Raw genomic sequence first — 20,286 nt, 5'->3', positions numbered from 1 at the left:
ATAAATCACTTTCTTCACTTATACTTTTTAGTTTCTCGTTATGCTTAGGGTACTTGTCTTAAGTGCACCCTTAATATTTTCAGAAATGATTTGTATCTAGTACAAGATATTATCTACTCGTTTATAGTATAGTATTGAAAAAAATTTATTTCTATTTTTAAAGCGAGTTCAATATTCTTATGAAAACTATTTAATTTATTAAATGCTAGCCTGTCAGGGCTCACTTTGTTTGGCCGACCATCTAGACTTTTTTAAATTTGTAAGTTATTTATTTATATTTTAATTTTATGTACTTTTTTTTTAATCTTTGTTTTTATTTTAATTTACTTTGCGCATAGGCAAGTCAATGAGTGTCCTGTTGTATCCATTTGTGTGTAGCAGGTATTTTATATTGTTGAATTCTTCTATGTGGTACTCTGGTGATACAAGCGCGTTGAGTTGTCTACAGACCAAGTTTCTAAAAGTAGATAGTTTGTGTGATGTCAGGTGGTTTAAAGTATAGTGAATGAAAGTGCCTATCATTTAATAACAGTAGGTTTATTTTATTTTTTGTTTTGTTATTTTCTACAGAGATGTGTCATTGAGTGTGCTTTTACACCTGTTCGTAAGCGATAGATATTTTATATTACTGAGTTTGATGTTCTCTTCAAGCATTATACCAGTTTACAAAGTACAGTGACATGGTATAAACAACACTCTGTAGAGATACCAAGGCATCTGTGCACAGTTTGACATGTAAATGCATTGGTAAATGTGTGGTGTTGAACAAACTCAGGCTGACCATTCCTGAGACATGTGGTTAATTGAAACCCAACCACCAAAGAACACCGGTATCTGCATATAAAAGAAATCTATATAAAAGCAACTGTCTTTACAAGGATTCAAACCTTAAAACTCTCAACTGTAACAGTGGATTACGGATGTGTTATGTTAAATAAATTTGTTTCAGATTATCATTAAAAAATAAATAGTTTAATATTCATCTAACTATCAGAGATAGAAATATAATGATCATATACTTTTTTTTCTAAAAGATTGATGATCAATTTTAAGTAGCAGTCCAAACAATTTATTTAATCAATTTAATCACATATTAACATACTGGATCATTCATTTGTTATATATCTTAATTATTATAGGAGTAATGTGTGGTATATAAATAATTAAAAGGGTGTATAACTTGTTCAAATTTTGGGAGATTATTAAGATAAGGTTATATTAACTACACTTTCACTGATTTAAACACACAGACCTGCTGTATCACAGAACAGCTGTTGTAAATGCTGATCATAAAAGTTGTTAACTATTTAACATTATTATTTAGATGTTGCACAGTTGTGTTACTTTCATATCAAAATTTTAATTCTACGACCGCTGTGTGGTATTTTTTAAATATTTAATCTACACTTGTATTTATATGTTTTTATTTATCTTATTCGTAATTTTTCATTTATAATATCTCCAATCAGTTTGTTTTTATAATTTTGTTAATACTTGTTTACATAATTATTAGATTACCATTTTAATATTGATAACATATCTCTTATTGGATTACATAAATTAAATCATCAATTGTATGGACAAAGTAGTAAGTTTTTTCAAATATAAATTATATTATTATTTTGCTTTGAACTGCGTTAATAAAATACCAAGCTGGTTGTGATTATTAAATATTTATTATACTTATGTACAGTCCCATCTGAAATATAATATCATCTCTTGAGATACATCTTAATATGGATTCAATTTCAAAATCATTTGTTTCTTTTTATCACTAAATATTATTTGTAGTCGTAGGTTGACAGAACTGTGCCTCTTGTATGTTGTGGATGATTGTGTTATGTATGGCGTGTTTATGAAGAAATTTTTTCAGTAGGTTATGGGTCCAGGAAATGTCCTTAAGAAATAATTTCATAATAAAATTGATCAGTTATGGATGTGTTCCACATTTAAAGTGTATCGTGTTGATGGACAACATGATTAACTTTTAAAAGTTAAAATGACAGGTTTAGAGCACTCATCCATTTATAAATTTAATGGTTCAAATTTCTCAAACAGAGATTTCAAGTAGTCTGTACTTTAAAAGTGTATGGCTTTATCAGATCGCCAATGGAACTAAATTGAAACCACTGACGTCAGCCGACAGTGAATAATAAGATAAAGTTGATATCGCTTCTGTGTTTACAATTACTACTGCTACAGAGATATCTCAAATCAGTCTCCTGGAAAATTGCAACTCTTCTAAGGAAGTGCTTAACAAATTAGACTTGAAATTCAACAAAAATTGGACTTTAGTAAGATGTTAGTATTATTAGACAAATTTCACCAATTAAAAATGGTTAATAATGTTACCATAATACACCATATTACTAAAGTTGAGAATCTTGCTCTGCAAATCAAAGACTCTGGTGAATCGATCAATGATGCTACTGTTTTAACTAAAGAACTGGGAACACTGCCGTGAAAATATTGCAACATCAAACAGTTGTGGCTTTCGATGAATGAAAGCAAACAAATTTTGGGTAACCTCACTTAGGCTACTTTATGAAGAGTCATCACTAGTTGAATTCAAACAGAACAATAAATTGGTTGTATCTTTTCATCGAAACAAGAAAAGACATGGGTCAAGACCTTCAATTCACTCAAGAGAAACTTAAATCAAATTCTTGTTAATAAAAGTCAATGAAAACCTGATAATGCCAGAATAAGCAATACAGGTAGGCAAAAGGAGAATTATAAAACTACTTTTTATTCGTGTAAAAAAAGGGACTACTATACGAGTAAATGCTCTAATAAAGCTTTTTATGATGAAGCTAGCACTTTTATCCAGAAGCTGCTGAATTCAAGTTTCAGTAAAAGTGAAACAGTGAAGCTTCCACTCGCATAACTTTTAATTTTCAATTCTTTAATGAATTGAAAATTTACAATGACTGATAGTATCAAGTTAGGAACAATACAGAATTACCTTTAAAAGGAATTGGAATTGTTAAAATACAGAAGCTAACCGAGGAAAATGGGATGATTTCCAAACAATCAATGCTCTATATGTATCAAGACTTATTTTCTGAAGGAGATGAAAATCATAAAAGAAAATAATACTGCTAATATTTTTGATGGCAGTGGAAGACTTTGGCCACCACCATAAGCAGAAATAAAAATAGTCTATCAGTTCTGCTTTCAACAATAATTCAACCTGAAGTCAATTCAATATGCTAAAAAGTCTTGTTTTAAAAATAGAAAAATTGGCTGTCCAGATCATTTTTTAGCATTACTGACCAGACAACATAACTCTCTTCGTGCAACTCAACAGAACACTTAGTTTACAAAGAAGGGCCTTATTATTTTCCTTTTACTCCCATTTTTAATCTGTGAACCCATTTAAAAAACTTTTTAGACTGATTTTCTTCCCAGAAACAGTATTACTCTGTTGAGTTTTTCAATAATAGTACAAAAAAAAAGCAAAAGAAAACCCTGAACTTTCTGAGTCTCTGTTCAGTATGTATATAAGTATACATTACATTTCATTATACTATACTAAATTTTCATTAATGCCTTATGAATAGTCAATTATTTTGCAGTATTTTTAATTTTTAGTTTCTTTTTTACTCATGCATTTACCTCAGTATTATTTTATGTGTATTTATATTCTAAATAATTAGTATGGACTTAATATTTTTATTTTTATAATCAGTTTGTAACGCTGTACTGATCTAAGTTTTTATTGCTGTTTTTCTTGATTTCTATTCAGCTAATTTCTGGTTGAAATGATGATTAATGTTTGATTTTTTTAAGTATTTAGTTAATATACCGATGATAAAATGGTAATGGATTAACAAAGAAGTAATATACTCTTATGAACAGCATTAATAAATGTAATTTATGGGAGTTCAGCAAGTTGAAGAGGAAGTATAGAAAATAAAAATGAATTTGAATGTTTATTCAGTAAGGACACGAAAAATTGTCACGAATCCCATCAATTTAAACAAGATTGCATAGAGGATGTTAAGATCTCTTGTTTCTGTGATGTAAGCCATTATCAGCTTATCGTTTCCATCTGCTGTAATGCTTTCTACAGAGATGTATTGAAACGGAGTTGTAACAAGTAGTGAACAGTTCAGCCTCATTAGTGAAATAATGTCCAGATAATTACAAGTTCTACGTTGTGTTCTATGCTATGCTTTTCAGAAACGACTGCACTCTTTTTCAATAGATTGCTGAGATTGCCAACATAACAGAAATTTTTCATCATAACCTTTTTTTCCATTTGTATCTTGTTGATTATTATTTATGTACTATATAGTAGTATTAAAAAAAAACATAGTTCAGTGCAATAAAATACTTCCACCATTATTGAGAACTAAAATAGCAGTTAAGTATATATATATATATATATATATATATAGTTTTACCTTTCATCTCATAATTATTCAGTAAGATGAGCGATTTATTGTTCCCGAAATTACTACTTTTTTAACTGACGAAAAATCGCCCTGAGTAAGAAAATTTCTGGTTCTGGAATTGTATATTAAGACACATTCAGAAATTCTTAGTTTTTAAAAAACCATTCATCTACAAAACTAACTTCTTGAAAATGGGGGTAATATGAATAAAAGCGAGGGTTTGTAAAAATTTAAAAAAAGTATTAGTTTTGACAACACAAAATTCAAAGGCTTTTTTAAAACTTATAAAATTACAAAATAATAATTAAGATTTTTTGTTATCTTTTGGTAAACTTCAAATAACATTTTAATTAAGCGTTTTGCAGTATTTTTTTTTCCGAGAATTAAGAATTATAAATGAAATGTAGCTCGTATAAAATCGAAAGCTTATTAGACTGATTTCCTCCAATCGATTTATTTCGTTCTACCGTGAAAATTGACACATTATTTTTAAAGTAAGGAACAGGTGCATTTTTTACGCATGAAGAAAAAATTCTTTTTGAGTATAAAGTGGATTTTATTAAGTCAATAGTTTTCTGACTTTCTACGACATATAATATTTTTTACGAAAGACGTAAAAAATGTAACTATCGATCTCAGAGGTTTTTAATGTCCTTGTTAAAATAATGTTTTTTTTACACTTTATCTGTGACCTTTACACATTCCTCTACTATGAAAGGAAACTATATCAAACATGTACAAAACCTGAAAAAGAATTTCCAGGATATCAGGAAACTGACTGCTTCACGGTGTTAAACGTAATTTTCTGCTTTGAGCGATGCGTCGTTTTATTAATTTTTTTTTTCTATAAATAACGACGCAAAAAATAAATTTAGTTGACGATTGCAAGTAAATTTCTTCAGCTGTATAATAATCTGATTAAAATTTAAAATTAAATTTCTGGACAATAAAAATGAGCTACAAAAATTATGAAACAATGTATAAATACTCTTAGTTTACATTGCTTTATACAGAAGAAATGTGTATACATTGCTAACGATTTGAACGTGACAAATTAAATTTAGTAATAGTTCCTACCATGAAACAATAATCTGCAGTACCTTTTATATAACTTAACAGTAAATATTTAAAAAATAAATAAATATTTAGGGTAAATAGTCGTTTCTTTTCCTGTTTAGCCTCCGGTAATTACCGTTCAGATAATACTTCTGAGGGTGATATGTATGAGTATAAATGAAGTGTAGTCTTGTACAGTCTCAGTTCGACCATTCCTGAGATGTTTGGTTAATTGAAACCCAACCACCAAAGAACACTGGTATCCACGATCTAGTATTGAAATCCGTGTAAGAATAACTGACTTTACGAGGACTTGAACGCTGTAACTCTAGACTTCCGAATTAGCTGATTTGGAAAGACGCGTTAACCACTAGACCAACCCGATGGGTTAAGGTAAATAGTCCTACCTCAAAACGATCTATTTTTCGATATGAGACTACTACTTTATGTACTGTAGATCGTTTGAAACTATGAAAAATATTAAATTGCCGCTAGTTAAGGTTATCGCAGACCGAAGTTCTTTACGTCTAAATTTTTTTTTAATGCCCTTTAAAATATCTGTTATAACCCCACGTTTTTCATTAAAAATTTTTGAACTGCCTCCCCTCCCCTTTGAGGTCATCTGGGTGCTTTAGGTGGGGTAATCTCGTACCGAAAAATAGATTGTTTCGAAGCAGGGACATTTGCTAAAAATTTCACTTTTTTGGTTTAACTATTGAAAAGTTATTTAAGGGTTGTCATATTTTGTTTACACCCAGCATACATATGTATATTTATATATATATTTTTTCTTTTTCAGGAAATAAAGGGAATTCACAAACTTTAATTTTTCTTTCTACATTTTTCTTTAAAAAGAAGTAGTTTTCAATTATAGAAAACGCAAAAAAGAACCATTTTTAACTCTTAACAAAAATTGCTTTCATACGCTAGTACAACACATTTCGACCGCTAAAAATATATTCCTATTGTTCAGATCATATAAATTAGGAATTTTACTTGAAAGCTCCATAATTAAAAGTTTATATATATATATTTTCTTTATTTGTTCAATTCCTCTTATTTTTTTATATAAAAAACCATTTTATTGTAGTTCAGCCATAATTAAAACTCATTTAAAATACGTTTTATTTGTGATAAATTGAGGCACACAAATCATTTTAAATAAAATTTAACATGTTTGCGTAATAGTTAACATGTAACATATTGAAAACCTACAGCCCTAACAAATGATGTCAAACAATCTTTTTCATTGAATTAATGTTTTTTCGATTAGATTATATATAATAATAAACTTTCCTTTTTTTTTAACCTCCGGGACCACCGTTAGGATGAGATTCATCCGGGATTCAGAGGATGAGATTAATGATTTATAGCGTGGATGAAAATGCATGCCTGACAGGGATTCGAACCCGGGATCTCCGGATGAAAGGCCGAGACGCTACCGAAGCCGACATTAGATTTTACTCCTACGTAACGAATTCTTTATGTAGAACTCGAAGAAATTCCTCCAAAAAATAAATATTGTTTATAATAAGAATAAAAATGACTTAGGCTTAAAAAATCCTAATAGCATACAAAGAAAAAACCAATTACAGTTAATTTTATTACATTTTTAAATAATGTTTTACTTGGAAAATATAAAAAAAATCTGTTTTTTAGACTTTTTCCAAAATAATCCGTTTTAAATAAATAAAAAATCCATTAAGTCACCTAATTTACTTTTTCAAGCAGGTATTCGAGATATTTTTAAAAATTGTCTTTAACCGTGTTTCGGAGGAGAAAAATCACAGACCATTTTGATCTTTTTGCATTTAAATTTTTTTTCATGTGGCATTAAACTAATTTCTCATTCTGTAAAACAAAATAAAATATTTTTACTTACATACTTCTCTGCATCTACTGATAATACAGAAGAGAGCGGATCTGTTTTGCTGTACTCGATTGAAATTTGTGATAGATCCAAAGTTTTATTTGTATTTTTAATTCGAATAGTAACACCGTTCACAAAAACTATGTTTATTATATTATATGAAGTTAAAAGTATATAACACACACAATTACAATACATTAAATGAATCATAATAATTATCGGTAGAATATTATTTATAAAGTGTTCGTCGCTTTACCGCATAATCTGTGTTACGTGTATTTACTGTTGCGGCAGGTTAATTTCATTTGTTGCCGGTATAAGCGCTACCTGTCGAAAAAACGTTTAGCTTCTTTAAATTAGAATTAATTAAGCGACCGTTATAATCTTTTAATTGATGTATCTGAACTTTATAATATTTTTTAATTATTGTGACATTGTTTAAAATAGATCGTTTGATCTAAGTTTTAGTAATTACTACGGTACCGATTTAATTCGTATTTTTAAAAAAAATATGTAATAATAAAAAATCCTTTTGAAGAAACTTGATAATCAGATATCAGAATGTTATTATTTATAGATTTTTTTAAAATAAAATTTCCATTTTAAAATGGAAACTAGTAGCTGGTAAAGTTCTATCCCTTGTTATGCCAAAGATAGTAGCTTAATAATTGATCTGATAAAATTTTGAAGCTTACTTTCATTATCATAATATCAGTAAATTATTAATTTTATTCATTTCACTGTCATGTTAAACTATTTAATATCTAGTTGCCTAAAATTACTTTATACATATATATATATTTTTTTTATCTTTTAATCATTAATTAATACATCGGTGCTCATAATGACCTTTAAGACAGACCCATATTTCATAGATCAGGCTTATTAAACAGCTTTAAATCAGGCTATTATTAATTTATTTTGATCCATGTTTCAATCGAGTAGATCAGGGTATAGTTGATATATAAATGTACAGTTGTAAAAATATATTTTATCGATTTATCTGTCTTCCTTAGCAACTTAAATTTTGTGTAACGATGTATAATTATAAAGTGTTTTTTTAGCTACATCTAAAAATGTTATTGTTTTTTTAAAGTTAATATTCAGAGTGTATTGTTTTTTTAAAGTTAATATTCAGAGTGTTTCACGAAGTTTTCTTGGGACTTTCATAACCTACTCTACTATTGGCATTAATGGAAAAGTTTTAAATATACGTCCTAAAGTGCTATGTTTTCGAGTTACAGCTAGTGAAAATTTTCACTCGGATTTCAGCTACCCCGGTGAATTGAGGTTGTACTGAAATTTTTAGGACGTAAATTAAGGGCCAAAATGAGTGATTTCTTATGATTTTTGACCTAAAAAAATCGAAGAAAATAGACTCCGGAACCGTTATGGCCGCCTATAGGACTGTGTCCAGGGAGGAGGTGTAGGTGATTGCTGGATTCCGCCTGTAGACTTGATGATAATGCGGCATAGCAGAACTAGGGAACTGAGAACACTCCCATTAGAGGAAAGGAAACGTTCTGCTGAAGAACGAGAGGAAGAGATCGCACAAACATGGCAGGAGCGGTGGGATCGGGCCACGAAGGGTAGGTGGACCCACCGCCTTATTTGGGAACATCAGAGAGTGGTGCCGGAGGATTCATGGCACTCTGAGTTTTGAGTTAACGCAATTCCTGGCGGGTCATGGGGGATTCAAGTCTTATTTGTATAGATGCGGGCTCGATCAATCTGAAAATTGTTCGGAGTGCGAGGTGGAAGAGACCCTTCCCAACATGTTTTGTGTCCGCGATTCGCCATAGAGCGTAGAGAGATGCTTGGAAACCTGAGATGTGAGCACATGTTTCGCCCTGAAGATACCCTGCGAGACCTATTACAAGGTGAGGCACAGTGGAAGACTGTGGAAAGATTCGTCAGGACGGTAATGAGGAAGCTCCAATTATATGAAGAGTCCCGCAGAGGAGAATGGCACGTGGCGGACAGGTCCTCGGCTGAGTGCCTCGGGGGTCCCTTGTAGTGTGGAGGTCGCCTGGATGCGATGAGGCCGGGTACACTCTGCTCGTGTGACTGATGGTGGCTACTGGTAAGTGGTGTGACTATTTAAGATTCTGTCTTGACGGCCGTGGGTTTTATAGATGTTAGTAGCTTGTCCTGTTTTCTGTATGTTGTTGTCGGTGTATGTATTTGACGTGCTGTATGTGTAGCTTCCAGTAGTATTGTTTGTGTGGTGAATGACATTCTTGGATTGTTATGACTGTGTGTGGGCGATTCCCCCTTCTTCTGAAGGAATGTTTTTATAAGCAGTCCCAGGAAGGGGGAGGCCAGGAGGTTTAGTAGGTAGTGCGCAGGTATACATTCGCCCTTTGTTATAACTGGCGGAACCTGTTAACGAGCCCGACACTGCTTAGGCGCCCGTAAATGGGGTTCCTCCACCTCTAAAGAAAAAAAAACTATATATATATATATATATAAAGGTCGCAAAATAATAAATCATCTAATTCCCAGAAGTAAACCGTTTTTTTCCTGTTTAGCTTCCGGTAATTACCGTTCAGATAATACTTCTGAGGATGATATGTATGAGTGTAAATGAAGTGTAATCTTGTATAGTCTCAGTTCGACCATTCTTGAGATGTGTGGTTAATTGAAACCCAACCACCAAAGAACACCGGTATCCACGATCTAGTATTCATTCCGTGTAAAAATAACTGACTCTACTAGGACCTTTCTCAGAAGTAAATCAAATTCTACTACCTTAAGGGTTAAATGAAAATAATTTAAAACTAGACATAATAAAAAACAAAAATAATAATCAGTACAATGCAACTTGTAAGATAAATATCAATCCGCACCCAATTCAATAAATATAAATTTTTTTAATGTAGTTTGATTATGTATGACCTTACCTTTAAATTATATATTTCAGTGCAGCGGAACTCAGCTATATATACTTCATTTATATTCCTAGGTAGCACACCTACATTAACCCATCGGGTTGGTCTAGTGGTGAAAACGTCTTCCCAAATCACCTGATTTGGAAATCGAGAGTTCCAGCGTTCAAGTCCTAATAAAAGCAGTTACTTTTATACGGATTTGAATACTATATCGTGGATACCGGTGTTCTTTGGTGGTTGGATTTCAATTAACCACATATCTCAGAAATGATCGAACTGAGAATGTACAAGACTGTACTTCATTAGCACTCATACATATCATCCTCTGAGGTAATACCTGAACGATAATTGTCGGAGGCTAAACAGGAAAAAGAAGATAGCACACTCACACATACCTTCATATTTGACTCTTTAAGTATTAAATTCAGCAACTAAACTATATCTGTAAGACCAAGCACACCTAATAAATCCAATCAGCCTTTCCCAATCCCTTCCAGTAAGTAGATTAATTATCTGTTTCCTTGTTAAGACACTGTTATCCAGTTTGGAATTTCTTGTATATGGTAATATCGGGCACCTTCCGATAAAATGTGTTATGTCTTCTTCCTCCATCCTTCTTCCTCCATTGCATAATGTGCATAACAACTGAGAACCTTTATTTAGTCCATAGTGCAACCCGCATTCTAAAAATTACCCACATTTCGCTCCTGTTAAATTTACCAGTAAAATAATTCTGATCTTTGTGTACATAATCCATATAATAGTAAATATTGTGAAATAACGACTTTTTCGCACGCACCATCCAATTCCCCCTTAAATCCTTCTTCATGCATTCATTCAAACCACTCAGCTGTACATTTCAATCACACGCATCATCCACAGCCTCGCTAAACTCACAGCCATACCTTTCCGTCACTGACTCCACACTCCGATATTGTACCCGATAACTTTAATAGCAGGTTTGCACGGCCAACAATGGCCACTTTTGGTTCAGTCGATTGCAATCAAAAGGGGAGGTGGACAACTAGATGTTATAGCAGTCCTAAATCCAAAATTCCAACATCCTACGGCTAATCGTTTATGACTTATGCGAGATACATACGTACGTACAGACGTCACGCCGAAATAGTCAAAATAGACTCAGGGATGGTCAAAATGGATATTTCCGTTGAAATCTGGAAACTGACATTTTTCGCGGTCACAATAAGTTTATTTATAAATCATCAAGTTAAATATAAATAAAAATAAAGAAAAAATAATAAAATTTATTAAAAAAAAAAAAAATGTTAAATATAAGTCATTATAAATTCCTTTACTTCGTACAAGGAAGTAAAAAGAAAACGGATAAAAAGACAACGGGAAAGAAAAAGATCAAACTTACACATTAGGAAAAAATGTTTTTATTAATACCGGTTGAAAAAGAAAATCCAATTTTTAGCAAAGTGTCCGGAAGTATTTCCATGTCAAAGTGAAGTGCGCCCTACCTCAGACTCGGAAATAATGAAGTTGTAACTACACTTTATCTGTTTAGCCTCTGGTAATTACCGTTAAGATAATTCTTCAGAGGTTGATATGTATGAGTGAAAATGAAGTGTAATCTTGTACAGTCTCAGTTTGACCAATCCTGAGATGTATGGTTAAAAACCTAACCCAATCACCACCAGAGAATACAGGTATCCACGATCTAGTATTCGTGTAAAAATAACTGACTTTAATACGATTTGAACGCTGGAACTCTCGACTTCCAAATCAGCTGAATTGGGAAGACGCGTTCACCACTAGACCAACCCGGTAAGTTTGTAACTAAACTTAAGTAGTTGTATCTTCACTTTATTCACGTCAAAAATGAAGTTGTAACCACAGCGGGTAGTTGTAACATACTTTTATTCACACCAAAGATAGTTACAACTTAAAAATACCATAGTGATAGCTTCAACTCAATGTAGCAGTTATTTACATTTTTTATCATCACCTCGCAATAATAGTTAGTTTTAAATACTTCATATATTTTACCAATCAGTTTATTAATTGATCATACAAGTATTTTTTAATGAACGTTAATGACAAATAGTAGATAAAATTACTTAAATAAAAAAAAACACATTTCAAGTGGTTGAAGATAATGAGAAAAGCTTTAGGAAATTTTTTTAGAAAAATTTTAATGATGAAATTAAAAATGTACAAAACTTATAACAAAAACACGATTTTTTAATGATATCGCTATGTAGCGAGTTGGTTATTAATCTTAAACTTATTCCTGAAGTTATTACCGTGACTAGTATAATTTAAACAATTATTTACTTGTATGAAGTTTTAATTTCATACAAGTAAGTTCGGTTGTTCTTTTCTGTTCTGTAGAACAGAAAAGAACAACCTTCCGTTGTCATCTCATTTTATATTGCCTAATGTTCTCAGTACATACTGGTGTATATAAGTTCAATTATTTTTCCGTTTATTTAATTTCCTGTCGATAGAAAAACAAGTTTTAACCTTGATTAATACTACTGAATTGAATAAACAGAAAATTATTTCAGTTAGCAGTACGATTTAGTTAAGATTATTTCTATTCTGTTGTATACTATTTAAATACTGTATCTTGTAAAACATTTCTTAATGTTTACCTTAATTGCCGGATATAAATAAATAATGAAAATCATACCATATTGCTTACACTCTGTAATTTGTGGAGTTAACTTTTTTTAAACTTATCAAGTCTGATGCAAATGCCGTCCAAGTTTACTTTGTTGTAACATTATAAAAAGTAATATATTATATTATTAAATTAATAATATTTTATATTGTTATAAATTTATATTATTTAGTAAAATAAACCTTACATTTTTCTATTATTATTATTATTAATAATAATAGAAATAGCATTGAATAATTGGTATAAAAAATTGGACTAATTTTTTCCTGGTATCCGTGTTATATAATTTCACACACACACAGGTATATATATATATATATATATATATATATATACTTTTATTTCCCGACTAATTTCAAAATGACATGTTCATTTTCATTTCAAAATTATAAAATAATTTTGTCGAATTATTTGATATCGAAAAATTCAACGGAATTTGATTTTACGCCTATCTAAATCTATCAAAAACCATCTAAATCTCAAATACGTAATATGTTTTTTTAAATATTATTCCCTATAAATGAGTTCTTTAGTGAATCTTTTTACTTCCTTGTACAAAGTAAAGGAAGTATTGTGATCGCGAAAAATGTCGGTTTCCAGATTTTAACGGAAAATCCATTTTGACTAGTTTCGGCGTGACCTCTGTACGTACATACGAATGTATTTACGTATGTATCACGCATAACTAGAAAACGATTAACCGTTGAATGTTGAAATTTTGGATTTAGGACTGTTGTAACATCTGGTTGTGTACCTCCCCTTTTCACTACAATCGACTGAACCAAAAGTGTCAAAAAAGCCGAAAATCCAGAAAAATTTGGATTTTGGACTTTTTCATAATTGCAGTAAGTAAAAGCCCTTATTGAGAGCTTATCAACGATATATCATAAGTGGTACTTATTTTCATTGGCTACAGAGTTATAGCCAAAGAAAATTTTAATTAAATAAATATTTGGATCTTATTGGAAGGCACATACTTCTTACGGAAGACTTCATATCCTTTTTTTAATCTGAATATATTGATTTATTAATAATTATTAACCTCTCATTGTAAAAAAAATTTTTACGATGAATAATAATGCAATAAAAAATATTAGAAGTTATTATAGAAATAAAATATTATTTCTTATTACAATGTAATTATTTGTTATTTACAAGTAATTGTTAATTCAGTGAGTGCAGTATAAACACTTTTTTTTAATATAAAATTAAATATAGATATAAAACGAAATTTAATATAAATACACAAAGTAGTAAAAATGTTCTTGGCTTATATATGAAAAAAAAAAAAAATAGTAGCCCTGACTTTCCTGGTTTAATATCTGTATATTAAAAAAAAATAGCATTTATGGTTGTATATGCGATTGTCACAGCCGAAGAACTATAGAAAAATTTAAATTATAGTTTTTTTTTTTTTTATTTGATACTAACAATTTTTGTTTACAAACAAAAAAATTCTGTGTATATCAGAATTACTTATAAATATATTTTACGCGACGAATAAATAATCTGCTCAAATTATCGATTAAAACTCTCATGGAAAATATAGTATCAAATATATTTAACCAACCGGGGTGGTCTAGTGATAAAATTGCTGCAAATTAGTTGTTTAACAGCTGATATATGAAGTAAAAAAATCAGAGGTTCTAATCTGGCTAAAACGTTACTTGCATTTATACCGATTTGAATACCTGATAGTGGAAATAACATTTTATTTTGAAATCAAAATGAACATGTCAGGTTTGAATTGATCTGGAAATAAAAAAATATATATATATTTGTGTGTGTGTGTGTGAAATTAGTATAAATTTAAATTATACGTACATCAGCCGTTTCAATAAATGCAGCAGTTGCAATTCATTGCAATTAACGATGATAGAAATTTCATGTTGCAGACGATAAAAGTAGTACTCGTAGAATCCAATCCAAACACTGTCGTACAGAAACGAATCGTGTCTCCTTTATAAACCTGTTTCGCTTACATATATGAAGATAATAGCCTTTCTTGTAGAAGCCAGCTAACGAGCTTATCCAAACAGTGTATGTTGAATTTCTTGGCGATGGTGTGTTTTTCCCTCTTCTTTTTCTTTACTTTAAGTTCATACATATATAACTTCTGTTTATCTTCGCTTGCATTTCTTTTTCTTTTCCCCATAATTGTTTGACCTTAATACTGGTTCTTTATTTTTCTAAAATATCAATTGTTTAAAAATTAAGCGATGAAAGTAAAGCAAACAATTCTCTGGTTTAAAGTTAGAGAAAAATTTTCCCTATTCTTTATCCTACTTCGTAGGAAATTTCAAATGAAATAGGATTTGAAAAAAATTAATATAATGTAAAGAAAACCTAAAGTATAGACCGGAGAAGAGATGGTTAGATCGTGTAAAGAAGATCTGAAAAATAACAGAGGTGGAAAAGTTTTCCAAGAGGAACGGTAGAAACATAGTTGAATAAATAAGCCATGATCTGCAGCCCCGACCCAATAACAAATTATTTGGCGAGGGGAAAGGATGACAGTAATGGAATATGCATAAGATGATTCAAAATTACATATTAATACTTCAGTACATTAATATAAACAAGGACTTTCCTGTAAATATATATATCTGGCTACGCTTTATTTTCGAGTTAACAGTTGGTGAAATATTTCAGTATGACATTATTTTGTCAAATGACAAAATAATGTCATACTGAAATTCTTGGGATTCAAATCCAGTTTACTGGTTATATTTGTTTTTTGATATTCTGAATTTATTTTTCATTTTTTAAAAGCAACCTTAAACCTTTTCATACAGACAAATACAAGGTGCTATTTAGGAATAATGTAATTTATTTAATTTTGTTTCCTTTTCTAGTTTAGTCGGTGGAAGGAATATGAAAATAATTTAGTTTTTTTTTCAGTAGCGATCAGAAGATGGTGAAAAGCAAGTGCTCTTTGATTCCCAAAAACTGTCCAAAAACACGCTGGAAGGGCAAAAGAGAAGGAAAGAGAAGGTAAAAATTAATTGTGTATTTGTTTCTGTGTACTTAGGAATTTAAATTAGCATCTTTGGACTATAGTGTTTTTAAGTGGACATTTTATTAAGTTATTGTCCAATAATGCTAAAAAATATTATCTATATTGACATTTTATTATTTATTCAGTTAAACCGAATATGGTTTTTAAACATAATGTGGTTAAAAACCATGTACCACATTCTTGAATTTGATAGAGTAGAATTAGATTATTATCCTGCTTCCAGCTATTCTATTTGATTAATTTTTTTTCAGTTCTTCCATTTTACAAAAAACTTTAACCATGGCCTTGAAAAGGCCCAGAAAAATTTTTTTGGGGCAGTATCCCCACTAATTTTTTCTACGAGCTGCCACTAATCCTGACTGAGACAAGAACAAGGCTGAGAGATGCCTTTTGCTGAAGTTTTGAATGATTTCGGGTACATTTTGGATGATTTCTGGTACAGCCAATAAGGGTTAGGGGATGGCAACTATCACATCGGTGATTGTAACTGTCACATGGTGGGTGTCTTCCTCTACAGGATCAGGATGTGTACACATCTCTAAGAAGAAAACTCCTCATCTTAGTCCTGTTTTGACCAATGAAAATCCTATATAATTCAAAGATCATGGACCTTTTTAGGTCTGTTTATTAGATAAATCACTTACGTGGTGACTACACATACAGGATTTGAGTTATAGATGCAAGTTAATCCTAAATAATATTAACATATATTTATATTTTATACATATATATGGGTATATTTATTATATATTTATATATATTTTCTAATATTCTATTGATTGTTGTGTAAATTTCATGTTTGATTCAAAGTTAATTTCTTATAGTTTCAAAGAAATCTTATTTTAAAACAAAATATGATTTATCTGAAAGCAAGATCCATCTTTTGGTCTTATCCGAGTATATCTTCTTCGTCAATGATTTTTAAGAAATGTATTCATAATGAATAAATTCTTCTCTTGGCAAAATTTAACCAACCTGTCTCCTGTTTCATTTTGTGTTCGCAGTACGAACTTGCACACTGTCTTTCCACCGTCGCCTTCTCCCACCTCTGCGTTCCACTCCTCCATAACTATTTTACAGCAGTTCTGCTCATTTTCTTATAACTCTTCAGTGCTATTGTACATCTTTTTAATATTTCATTCTTATACTCCAACGTTGGCATGTACACGTTAACTATTTATTACTAGATTATTTGCCAACATTCCAATCCTTAAAGCCATTACTCTATCATCTGTATAAATTAATTTTTGTACTCTTCTTGCTAATTTACTTTTTACAGCTATTCCTACTCCATTTTTTCTCTTCAATACCTGAGTAAAATAAGATAACTTCACCACGTTCAACTCTCCTTTTCCCTCCTATCTTTATTCTTTTTCCTGTTTAGCCTCCGGGAATTACCGTTCAGGTATTACTTCAGAGGATGAATGAGGATGGTATGTATGAGTGTAAATGAAATGTAGTTGTGCAATCTCAGTTCTACCATTCCTGAGATGTGAGGTTAATTGAAACCCAACCACCAAAGAATATCTATGATCTAGTATTCCATATAAAAGTAACTGCCATATAAAAGTAACTTGAACGCTGGAACTCTCGACTTCCAAATCAGCTGATTTGGGAAGACATGTTCATCACTAGACCAACGCGATGGGTTTTTCCCTCCCATCTAAGCTTGTTTATTCCTACTATATCCATTTTATTTATTTTTATCTCTCTCTTCAAGTTTTCTAACATGTATGACCGCTAAAATGTTCTCACATTCCATGTGCATATTCTCACTGCTTTGTCTTTTCTGTGTGAAGTCATTTTATCTCCAGAATATTTAACAAAGGAAGACATCACCATAGTGCTTAACTAGAAAAAAGTAATACAGTGGTATTCCATTGCCATCTGTATCCTAATGCTGTTGACTTCCTATGAAAGTTTCTTCCAGCTTTGGAGCGATTTCTCACTCCCAGTGCAATAGAGTTACCCAAACCCCTACTGCTCATCTGCTCGTCGAAAAGGCCATTGGCACGTGTAGGGAGTTACTTATCCTGGGAACTATTCAGTCCCTTCACTTATGAGCCACTTTTATGTACCAACCAACATTAGTATATACAATCATTGCCCCCTCACTACCATGGGGAGCTGAATTTAAGGATTTTTCCATTATGAAATCTAATACCTAATTGGCATCTCTTTGATTCTCTAGTACTTTTAGAGAGGTCAAGTAAACTTGCTTTATTTTTTAGCTGATACTCTACAACGTTCCAGTGTTGAAGACACCATTTTTGACTGTCTTTAATCACCCTCATCAATGAATTAGATTCTCTTTTGGTTAAATACAAATTACATGATGCTAAAGACTACTATGGAGTAATTTAATTTTTAAATACATAACTTTTTCACTGAAATTGAATTCGAATTGGATTACAATCCTAGTATACAATACTTTTATTACAATATGTAATATATGGAATAGGTCTTGATGTAGAGATATAAAATTCTAGATATCATATTAATGATTGACTTTGTAGTTAATAAAAGTTCTTCTTACAATATTAATAAAATAGACAATGAATTGTATACTGTACTAGATGTATATATGTGTTATTGGTAATGTTTCAACTACTGTTCCATCTATCGATTAAATCATGATTTTCCATTACATTACTAATCATTCTGTTTTCTACAAATTTAGAAGGATGAAATTTAGCTAATTATTGATAGATTATCTTTGCGAAAAATATAAAAAACTGATTAACAACTGTTCATAGGAGTTGAAATCAGAAGTTTAATTTACGTACTATTAACATGAGATTTTCATTACTAACTATGTCCTCCCTTACATAGTTAATTGGGTTTTAAGATGTTTTCCCCCGATCTTTTAGTATCATTAGAATTCAATAACACAAAAAATATATTTTTTTTTTTGTTTGAAAGTCATTTATGAATTTCTGTTTTCAAATTTATTTTAATAATCATTTTGTGTAGCTAATTCTTTAAATTCTAGTAATGTTTTATGAAAAAAAATTGATTATTGAAAAGAAATTGCATATTGGTTGAATTAAACTCCTCTAACTCTTCTTTTTTTTTTTAACACAGTTAAAATATATTTTTTAATTACTCCCTTTTTAGCCATTTCCAGGGTAAAATACTCACCTTTCAACTGAAACCATTTTGTATTCTATTTCCTCTTCTTTTGTAATAAAAACATCAATTAAATAATTAAGATTCACTATAGTGAGGAGGATTTTTTTATAGTCGAATTATTTTGTTAATTTTTAACATCCTAATTGTTATTTTAAATAATTATTACTATTGAAAATTGTTGTTCTGAAATTTGTATAAAAACATAACTTTATACCAAAATTACAAAGAACTACAATTTATGTTAATGTGTGGCAGAATCATGCGATCACATATTATAATTCTGAGAATATAAAAATTGGAGTTTTTTTAACATTTTTCCCGTTTGAAACATTTAATTCTTTTGCCATGTGTAGATTCTTCGTATATCGGTAGGTGAATGTGCATGTGTTATATCCAATATACTATGAGTATTTAATACAATCACTGCAGTTTAATTTGCATATTCCTAGGTTACTGCATAAGTCAGTCTGTTTTTTTAGTATACTCTGATCTTTTGTATTTTGAAAGTGTAGCCAAATTTGTATGACTGTTAATTGATGTATATTAGCATTATTTATTTTCTGTTGATGAGTGTATCTGATTTTATATTGCATTTCAAGTAAACTGTTTGACTGTAAGGGTTTGTATAGCCGTTAATCAAGGACAGTTTTATATTGTATTTAATTCGCTACTGTATTTGTCAAAGATGTTAGTATTAAATGATATGCGTGTAAGAAACCTGCCTATATGTATTATGAAGGGTGGTTGTAGTGAATTTTTTTGTAAATTTTAAAAGTGCGTTTTTTTATCTATTTCGGACACAGTAAGATAAAGAAATCAAAGTTATTTGTTTTAATCTTCTCCTGAGAAATGTAAATGAATTATAATTTGGTTGATAAATATGAGAAAGTGCAGCACTACTTATATTTAATTATAATATAGTCACCAATTTAGTGTAGTGATCCCTGCACACATTGTGTGCATGTTTCTTACTGTTAATATGTAAGCGATTTTTAAGTGTTATAGAAATATTCAACTATGAGGTTAACATTCACATTTACTTTTCATAATTCTTTTTTATCTACTGACAATAATTGTTTAAAAATCGAAATGCACATCACATGTATATTTTTTAATCTTACTTTTTGTAGAGGGCTTCTGAGCTTTTTCTCTGTTTGGTTTTATTTACAAGTAAATAACTGCACAGACTTGCTTATTCATTGGATCTAGGAAATTTTGTACATTCAGAAATTCATTTCTGATTTTATAACGCATAATTACTTTATTAT

General features: G+C 30.4%; 1 protein-coding gene across 2 annotated transcripts in view; it reads right to left on the bottom strand.

The window, feature by feature from the left end:
- The window catches only part of LOC142331234 (uncharacterized), a 61,321-nt gene extending 46,499 nt beyond the window's left edge, over positions 1 to 14,822 (bottom strand). The window contains exon 1 of one of the 2 annotated variants that reach the window (XM_075376986.1): positions 14,692 to 14,822. Coding sequence is in view for 1 of the 2 variants with exons in the window: in XM_075376985.1 (XP_075233100.1) it covers positions 7,339 to 7,536 (198 nt within the window). In the remaining variant the exon portion in view is untranslated. Of the gene's footprint in view, positions 1 to 7,338; positions 7,663 to 14,691 lie in introns of those variants that run through there. The other variant, XM_075376985.1, reaches the window with a different exon arrangement.
- Between the last annotated feature and the right edge of the window lie 5,464 nt (positions 14,823 to 20,286).

This window comes from Lycorma delicatula, chromosome 10 (assembly GCF_047948215.1).
Source record: "Lycorma delicatula isolate Av1 chromosome 10, ASM4794821v1, whole genome shotgun sequence".
Lineage (NCBI taxonomy): Eukaryota > Metazoa > Arthropoda > Insecta > Hemiptera > Fulgoridae > Lycorma > Lycorma delicatula.
The sequence above is the reverse complement of the archived record's forward strand: the minus strand, read 5'-3'. Positions and strand labels throughout refer to the sequence as shown.